This window comes from Tachyglossus aculeatus, chromosome 18 (assembly GCF_015852505.1).
Source record: "Tachyglossus aculeatus isolate mTacAcu1 chromosome 18, mTacAcu1.pri, whole genome shotgun sequence".
Lineage (NCBI taxonomy): Eukaryota > Metazoa > Chordata > Mammalia > Monotremata > Tachyglossidae > Tachyglossus > Tachyglossus aculeatus.
The window spans coordinates 37552743-37560956 of NC_052083.1; the positions used below are offsets into that span (position 1 = coordinate 37552743).

Consider the following 8214-nt stretch of genomic DNA (forward strand, 5'->3'; position numbering starts at 1 on the left):
TCCCAAGCGCTTAGTCCAGTGCTCTGCACACAGTAGGCGCTCAATAAATACGATTGATGATGATGATGATATAATTATATATGTATATATATATATATGTTCAGTTCTCTGGGCCTCAGTTACCTCATCTGTAAAGAAATACCCTAATGATTATGAAGGCGGCCGAACATGCTGCGCCTCTACACTAGGTTGTACGGTGCCCCCCCCCCCGTCCCGGATTTTGTGGTGTCCTCCGCACCGGGCTTTACGGTGGCTTCCCTGGCCGGGGCTGCGCGCGCAGCCCCGACTGCTCGGGGGTCACGTGACTGGCATGGCTCCCGCGGGAGGGAGGCGCGGAGGGCGCATGCGCGGGGCGGAGCCTGCGGTTCAGGGGGCGGAGCCAGGAGGGGGCGCTCCAGAGCGGGCGGAGGGACCCGCACCAGCTGGGCCGGAGCAATGGGCGACCATGGGCTGTAGTAAGTGCGAGGCGCCAAGGTTTTGGGGGGCCTGGGGGGGACAAAGGGGACACTGACCCCAATCAGGGGCTTATCCTAACAACCCCAAGGTATTTGCCTTCTAGACTGTGAGCCCGCTGTTGGGTTGGGTCTCTAGATATTGCCAGCTTGGACTTCCCAAGCGCTTAATACAGTGCTCAGCACCCAGTAAGCGCTCAGTAAATACTATGGAATGAATGCTAAGCGCTTACTATGTGCCAAGCACCCTTCTGAGCGCTGGGGGAGATCCAGGCCCATCAGGTTGTCGTCCCACGTGGGGCTGACACTTTTAATCCCCCTTTTGCAGAGGAGGGAACTGAGGCCCAGAGAGGCGAGGTGACTTGCCCAAAGTCACACAGCAGACAAGTGGCGGAGCCGGGAGGCATTCATTCAGTCGTATTTGGTGAGCGCTTACTGTGTGCGGAGCACTGGGCTAAGCGCTTGGGAGAGGACAAGTTGGCAACAGATGGAGACGGTCCCTACCCGACAGCGGGCTCACAGTCTAGGACGGGGAGACGGACAACAAAACAAAACATGTTAACAAAATAAAGTAAATAGAATAGCTAATATGTACAAGTAAAATAGAGTAATAAATCCCTACAAACATATATACAGGTGCTGTGGGGAGAGGAAGGAGGGGGGCTCAGTGTGGGAAGGCCTCCTGGAGGAGGTGAGCTCTCAGTAGGGCTTTGAAGGGCTCAATAAATACCGTCGATAACAAAGTAAATAGAATAGCAAATATGTACAAGTAAAATAGAGTAATAAATCCCTACAAACATATATACAGGTGCTGTGGGGAGAGGAAGGAGGGGGCTCAGTGTGGGAAGGCCTCCTGGAGGAGGTGAGTTCTCAGTAGGGCTTTGAAGGGCTCAGTAAATACCGTCGATAACGATGATGATGATGATGACGGCAGCCCGGCCACCAATCAATCAATCAATCGTATTTATTGAGCGCTTACTGTGTGCAGAGCACTGTACTAAGCGCTTGGGAAGTACAAGGTGGCAACATATAGAGACAGTCCCTACCCAACAGTGGGCGCACAGTCTAGAAGGGGGAGACAGAGAACAAAACCAAACATACTAACAAAATAAAACAAATAGAATAGATATGTCCAAGTAAAATAAATAGAGTAATAAATATGCGCAGACATATATACAGGTGCTGTGGGGAAGGGAAGGAGGTAAGATGGGAGGGATGGAGAGGGGGACGAGGGGGAGAGGAAGGAAGGGGCTGAGTGTGGGAAGGCCTCCTGGAGGAGGTGAGCTCTCAGCAGGGCCTTGAAGGGAGGGAGAGAGCGAGCTTGGCGGATGGGCAGGGTCCAGGGTTTTGGGGAAGCAAAATGGCAGCCCGCCTCCACCCCATCCCCCAATTTCCTATGTTGAACCCGATAGGGGCCGAGAGAAGAGGTGAGTGGTTTCTGTCGGGTCCGCCCAGGGTCTGGCAGGGACTGATAAGGGTGTGGGACTGCCCCGGGCCCCCTCTTCCCCTCCTCCAGAGGCTGGGTCTTTGCCCCCTTTCCTTGTCCTCCTCCCAGGGTGGGAGGGCAAAGATGGGGTGGGCCCCGCTGACCCGCTGCTTGCCCCCCACCAGCCCCAAGGACTTCCCCGAGCTGCAGAACGACACGTTCCTCCGGGCGGCTTGGGGGGGAGACCACGGACTACACGCCCGTCTGGTGCATGCGGCAGGCCGGGCGCTACCTGCCAGGTAAGAGGGCAGAGCCCCTCAAAGCCTCTTTCATTCACTCATTCATTCAATCGCATTTATTGAGCGCTTACTGTGTGCAGAGCACTGGACTAAGCGCTTGGGAAGTCCAGTCCAAGTCGGCAACATCTAGATGCGGTCCCTACCCGACAGCAGGCTCACGGGCTAGAAGGGGGAGACAGACAACGAAACAAAACATATCAACAAAATAAAATAAATAGAATAAATATAGAGTAATAAGTATGTACAAACATATACAAGTGCTGTGGGGAGGGAAAGGAGGTAAGGCGGGGGGATGGGGAGGGCTCACAGTCTTCATCCCCATTTTCCAGATGAGGGAACTGAGGCCCAGAGAAGTGAAGTGATCCGCCCAGAGTCACACAGCAGACAAGTGGCGGCGCCGGGATTAGAACCCACAACCTCTGACTTCCAATCCCGGGCTCTTTCCACTGAGCCACGCTGCTGTATTTCCCCAGAGTGACCCACGGAGTATAGGTGAGATGGTGCCCTTTGGGGACCACCTCTTAGCGCTTAGCAGGTGGCTCGGTGGAAAGAGCAGGGGCTTTGGAGTCAGAGGTCAGGGGTTCAAATCCCGGCTCCGCCAATTGCCAGCTGGGTGACTTTGGGCGAGTCACTTCACTTCTCTGGGCCTCAGTGACCTCATCTGGAAAATGGGGATGAAGACTGTGAGCCCCCGTGGGACAACATGACCACCTTGTAACCTCCTCAGCGCTTAGAACCGCTTAAATAAATGCCATCATCATCATCATCATCTGGGCCTCAGTGACCTCCTGATCACCTTGTAACCTCCCCAGCGCTTGGAACAGTGCTTTGCACATAGTAAGCACTTAATAAATGCCATCATTATTATTACTATTATTATTATTGTTGGAGGCCCAGAAGGTTAAGCGATAGGCCTAAGGTCACCCAGCAGGCCAGGGGCAGTACTAGAGGCTGAGTCTTCTGGGGCCAGGGTTCTCATACTTATTTTTATTTTATTTATTTTTATTTTTTATTTTATTTTATTGATATTTACTCATATTTATTTTATTTTGTTAGTATGTTTGGTTTTGTTCTCTGTCTCCCCCTTTTAGACTGTGAGCCCACTGTTGGGTAGGGACTGTCTCTATAGGTTGCCAATGTGTACTTCCCAAGCGCTTAGTACAGTGCTCTGCACATAGTAAGCGCTCAATAAATACGATTGATGATGATGATGATGGTAACCTCATCTGGAAAATGGGGATGGATGAAGACTGGGAGCCCCGAGTGGGACGACCCGATCACCTTGTAACCTCCCCAGCGCTTAGAACAGTGCTTTGCACATAGTAAGCGCTTAATAGATGCCATCATTATTATTATTAGTCTTTTAGACTGTGAGCCCACTGTTGGGTAGGGACTGTCTCTATGTGATGCCAATCTGTACTTCCCAAGCGCTTAGTACAGTGCTCTGCACATAGTAAGCGCTCAATAAATACGATTGATTGATTGATTGATTATTATTAAAGGGGCTGAGGGGAGACGGCCACGGCCCCTGGCCTTGGGGAGGGCCGGAGCCGAGGGTAGGGAGAAGAGGTAAAGAAAGGGAAGGGGGGGTGGGAGGCCTTTTAGACTGTGAGCCCGCTGTTGGGTAGGGACCGTCTCTATATGTTGCCGACTTGGACTTCCCAAGCGCTTAGTACAGTGCTCTGCACACAGTAAGCGCTCAATACATACGATTGATTGATTGATTGATTGAGGCGGAGGTCTCCATCTCCTCTCCCTCCCTCCCGGCCAGAGTTCCGGGAGACGCGGGCGGCCCAGGATTTCTTCAGCACGTGCCGCTCCCCCGAGGCCTGCTGCGAGCTGACCCTGCAGGTAAGCCGGGAGTTGGGGGAGGACGGCGGCGGCGGCGGCGGTTGCCGTCCGGCGGCCTCCCACCCGGGCTCCACCCCGGAGATCTAGTGGATAGAGCACGGGCCTGGGCGTTAAAAAGACCTGGGTTCTAATCCTGGTGTGGGGGCCCAGAGCCACTTCAGTCCTCCGTGCCTCAGTCACCTCGTCCGTAAAGTGGGGATTAAGAGAGCGAGTCCACCATCACGCTGCGTTATTCCCCCGCACCCCAAAGGCTGGGGTGGCCGTGGAGTCCGCGGGCTCTGACCCGAACCACCCTTTCTACGTCCCCACAGCCGCTGAGACGCTTCCCCCTGGACGCCGCCATCATCTTCTCTGACATTCTCGTGGTGCCCCAGGTAGGCGGGGACCAGAGCTGCCGTCTCCGTGTCTCTCCTTCTCCCTCCCGGCTCTCCCGGGCTCGGCCCATCGCCGCCCCGCCATCGTGCCCGGGGGGAAGGCAGCTTTGGCCTGGCGGCCGGTGCCAAGGAGAGAGAGAGAGAGAAAGAGCGTCGTGTGGGTTAGGGAGGGGGCCGACTGTCTGCCTCGGGCTCCCCTCCGCAGGCGCTGGGCATGGAGGTGACGATGGTGCCGGGCAAAGGGCCCACTTTTCCCTCCCCGCTGCGGGAGGAGGAGGACCTGGAGAGCCTGCGGAGCAAAGTGGACGTGGCCGCGGAGCTGGGCTACGTGTTCCGGGCCATCACGCTGACCCGCCACCGGCTGGCCGGGCGCGTGCCCCTCATCGGCTTCGCCGGAGCCCCGGTGAGCGGGCCGGGGGGGAGAGGCGGCGGGCCTCCCCCGGTTGGGCGGGTGGGCCCACTGGCGACCTCCCGTCTCTCTGCCCTCCCCCCGGCCCCCCGCAGTGGACGCTGATGACCTACATGGTGGAGGGCGGCGGGTCCAACACCATGGCCCAGGCCAAGCGCTGGCTGTACCAGAGGCCCCAGGCCAGTCACCGCCTGCTGCGGCAACTGACGGACGTCCTGGTGCCCTTCCTCGTGGGCCAGGTGGCCGCTGGAGCCCAGGTGCGACCACGCCGGGGGCGGGAGGGGCGGCCGGGGGGCTCCTGGGGGCGGGGGGTGGGGTCCCCGTCCCTCCCCGCCGCCACACGACACCCCTCCTTGGCCGCCCTCCCTCCTGCCCCCCGCCCCAGGCTCTGCAGCTGTTCGAGTCTCACGCCGGCCACCTGGGGCCTGCCCTCTTCTCGTCCTTCGCCCTGCCCTACATCCGCAGCATCGCCAAGCGGGTCAGAGCCAGGCTGCAGGAGGCAGGGCTGGCACCTGTACCCATGGTGAGCGCGCGAGGGGCCGGGGGCAGCCAGGGTGGGCCGGGGCCCGGGGCTGATTTGGGGATCTAGCTGTTATTCTACTTCCGTACGCTGCTGCCTGTTGCCTTCTAGACTGTGAGCCCGTTGTCGGGTAGGGACCGTCTCTCTATGTTGTCAACTTGGACTTCCCAAGCGTTTAGTACACAGTAAGCGGCGTGGCCCGGTGGAAAGAGCCCGGGCTGGGGAGCCAGAGGTCGTGGGTTCTAATCCTGGCTCTGCCCCTGGTCAGCTGGGTGACCCTAGGCAAGTCACTTCACTTCTCTGGGCCTCAGTTCCCTCATCTGGAAAATGGGGATGAAGCCTGGGAGCCCCACAGGGGACAACCCGATGACCTTGAATCTACCCCAGCGCTTGGCACATAGTAAGCACTTAACAAATACCAACATTATTGTTATTGACTTCTGTCTACCCTAGTGCTTAGTACAGTGCTCTGCGCACAGTAAGCACTCAATACGATTGACTGACAAGCACCGTACTAATAGTCCCCTCATGGGTCGTGCCCCCAAAATCATGATGATAATATTTGTTAAGTGCTTACCGTGTGCCAAGCCCTGCTTTAAGTCCTAGGGAAGATAGATGCAGCGTGGCCTAGTGGATAGAGCCTGCTCCAGGGAGTCAGAAGGACTTGGGTTCATTCATTCAGTCGTATTTATTGAGCGCTTACTGTGTGCCGAGCACTGGACTAGGCGCTTGGGAAGTCCAAGTTGGCAACATAGAGAGACGGTCCCTACCCGACAGCGGGCTCACCGTCTTGAAGGTCCTAATTCCAGCTCTGCCGCTTGCCTCCTCTGTGACCTCGGGCAAGTCACTTCACTTCTTTGTGCCTCAGTGACCTTGTCTGTAAAATAGGGACTGAGACTGTGAGCCCTATGTGGTCCAACTTGGACTTCCCAAGCGCTTAGTACAGTGCTGTGCACTCAGTAAGCCCTCAATAAATGCGATTGAGTGAATGAATGAACAGGGACCGAGTCCAAACCCGGTTGGTTACCTTGTCTCTTACTACAGTGCCTGACACATAGTAAGCGCTTAACAAATATCTTCTAGACTGTGAGCCCGCTGTTGGGTAGGGACCGTCTCTATATGTTGCCAACTTGGACTTCCCAAGCACTTGGTACAGTGCTCTGCACACAGTAAGCGCTCAATAAATACGATTGAATGAATGAATGAACAGGGACCAAGTCCAAACCCGGTTACCTTGTCTCTACTGCAGTGCCTGACATAGTAAGCGCTTAACAAATATCTTCTAGACTGTGAGCCCACTGTTGGGTAGGGACTGTCTCTATATGTTGCCAACAGGCTTCCCAAGCGCTTAGTCCAGTGCTCTGCACACAGTAAGCGCACAATAAATACGATTGAATGAATGAACAGGGACCGAGTCCAAACCCGGTTACCTTGTCTCTACTGCAGTGCCTGACACATAGTAAGTGCTTAACAAATATCTTCTAGACTGTGAGCCCGCTGTTGGGTAGGGGCCGTCTCTATATGTTGCCAACTTGTACTTCCCAAGCGCTTGGTACAGTGCTCTGCACACAGTAAGCGCTCAATAAATACGATTGAATGAATGAATGAAATATCGCAGTTACTATCATCAGTCTTATCCCCTCTCTTTTGCAGATCATCTTCGCCAAGGACGGACATTTTGCCCTGGAAGAGCTGGCCCAGGCGGGCTACGAGGTGGTTGGGCTGGACTGGACGGTGGCCCCTTCAGTGGCCCGGTGAGCCGGCTGGGAAGCGGGAGGGGCGGGCTGGAGGAGGGACCACCCCCCGGGCACGACGGGCCTTGGCACAGCATCGTCCCCGTTGTGTTACAGGGAGCGTGTGGGGAAGGCCGTGACCCTGCAGGGGAATCTGGATCCCTGTGCCCTGTACGCCTCCAAGGTACGGGGCGGGGGGTGTGCCATCCACCTGTTCCTTCTCACCCGGTCCCAGGGAGGACGGGCACTCGTCCCCAGCGCTCTGCATCCCCCCCCCGGTCCCGGGAGTCTTGCCCCTTTGCCCTCGTTTAGCGCGGGGCCGGGACCCGTGGTGCCAAGGCGGGGTGGGAGGGTTGCTCCCCCGCCCAGCCCAGCCCCTGCTGCCCTCGCAGGAGGAGATCGGGCAGATGGTGAGCCAGATGCTGGCGGCCTTCGGGCCCCACCGCTACATCGCCAACCTGGGCCACGGGCTCTACCCGGACATGGACCCGGCCCACGTCGGGGCCTTCGTGGAGGCCGTACACCACCACTCCCGCCGCCTCCGCCACGACAAGTGACCCCCTCCTCCCTCCGGGCGGGGGCCCAACGCCCCAGGCTCGCTGGGGCCGGCCGGCCGGCCAGGGGCACGGGACCGGATGGGGCCCCCGTCCCTTCCTGCGGCCTCCCCTCACGGCTGATCCCGGGTGGGTCAGCGTGCAGGGCGGGTCTTTGTGGACGGGGCCCGGCTCCTCAAAGAATAAAAGATGGCATCCTTGAGGCTGAGGTGTCTGAGCTGCGGCCTCAGGGTGGGAGAAGGGGGCCTCTCATCCGCGGAGCGGACAGATGAGGCTGAAGAGGCGGCGAGCCCACCAGGCACCGTGCCCCACTCTCCCCGCCCACAAGAAGGGAGCTGCGTTTGGGCCCCCACATCCCGAGCACGGTGCTAGGCTCCCTGCCCTCGGGGAGCTGAGTTCAAGGCGGCGCATCTAGAGTCCCACCAAGGCCCACAAGAAGCGGAAAGGCTGAACCAGGCCGCCCTGGGTTGGGCAGCCCGCGGAGGAGGAAGGGGCCTTGGTCTGGGGGGTGGCTCCACAGATCACAACAATGTTCAGGGACAGCCCCGCTTGCCACACGTACCGCACGTGCACGTGTCTTCCCCCACCGAAAGCCG

At 57.8% G+C, this 8214-nt stretch overlaps 1 protein-coding gene across 2 annotated transcripts; it reads left to right on the forward strand.

Annotated features, from left to right (window-relative positions):
- Positions 1-377: 377 nt before the first annotated feature.
- On the forward strand, positions 378-7818 carry UROD (uroporphyrinogen decarboxylase). 2 transcript variants are annotated; one of them, XM_038760357.1, is made up of 10 exons: positions 378-455; positions 2064-2177; positions 3949-4028; positions 4340-4402; positions 4608-4805; positions 4907-5068; positions 5197-5334; positions 6985-7085; positions 7182-7248; positions 7457-7818. In XM_038760357.1, exons 1-10 carry the CDS (start codon positions 446-448, stop codon positions 7619-7621), a joined length of 1098 nt encoding a protein of 365 aa, XP_038616285.1. In that variant the 5' UTR covers positions 378-445; the 3' UTR covers positions 7622-7818. The 2 variants fall into 2 exon arrangements, with proteins under 2 accessions (XP_038616285.1, XP_038616286.1); XM_038760358.1 differs by having other exon boundaries at positions 7434-7580.
- The last annotated feature ends 396 nt before the right edge of the window (positions 7819-8214 follow it).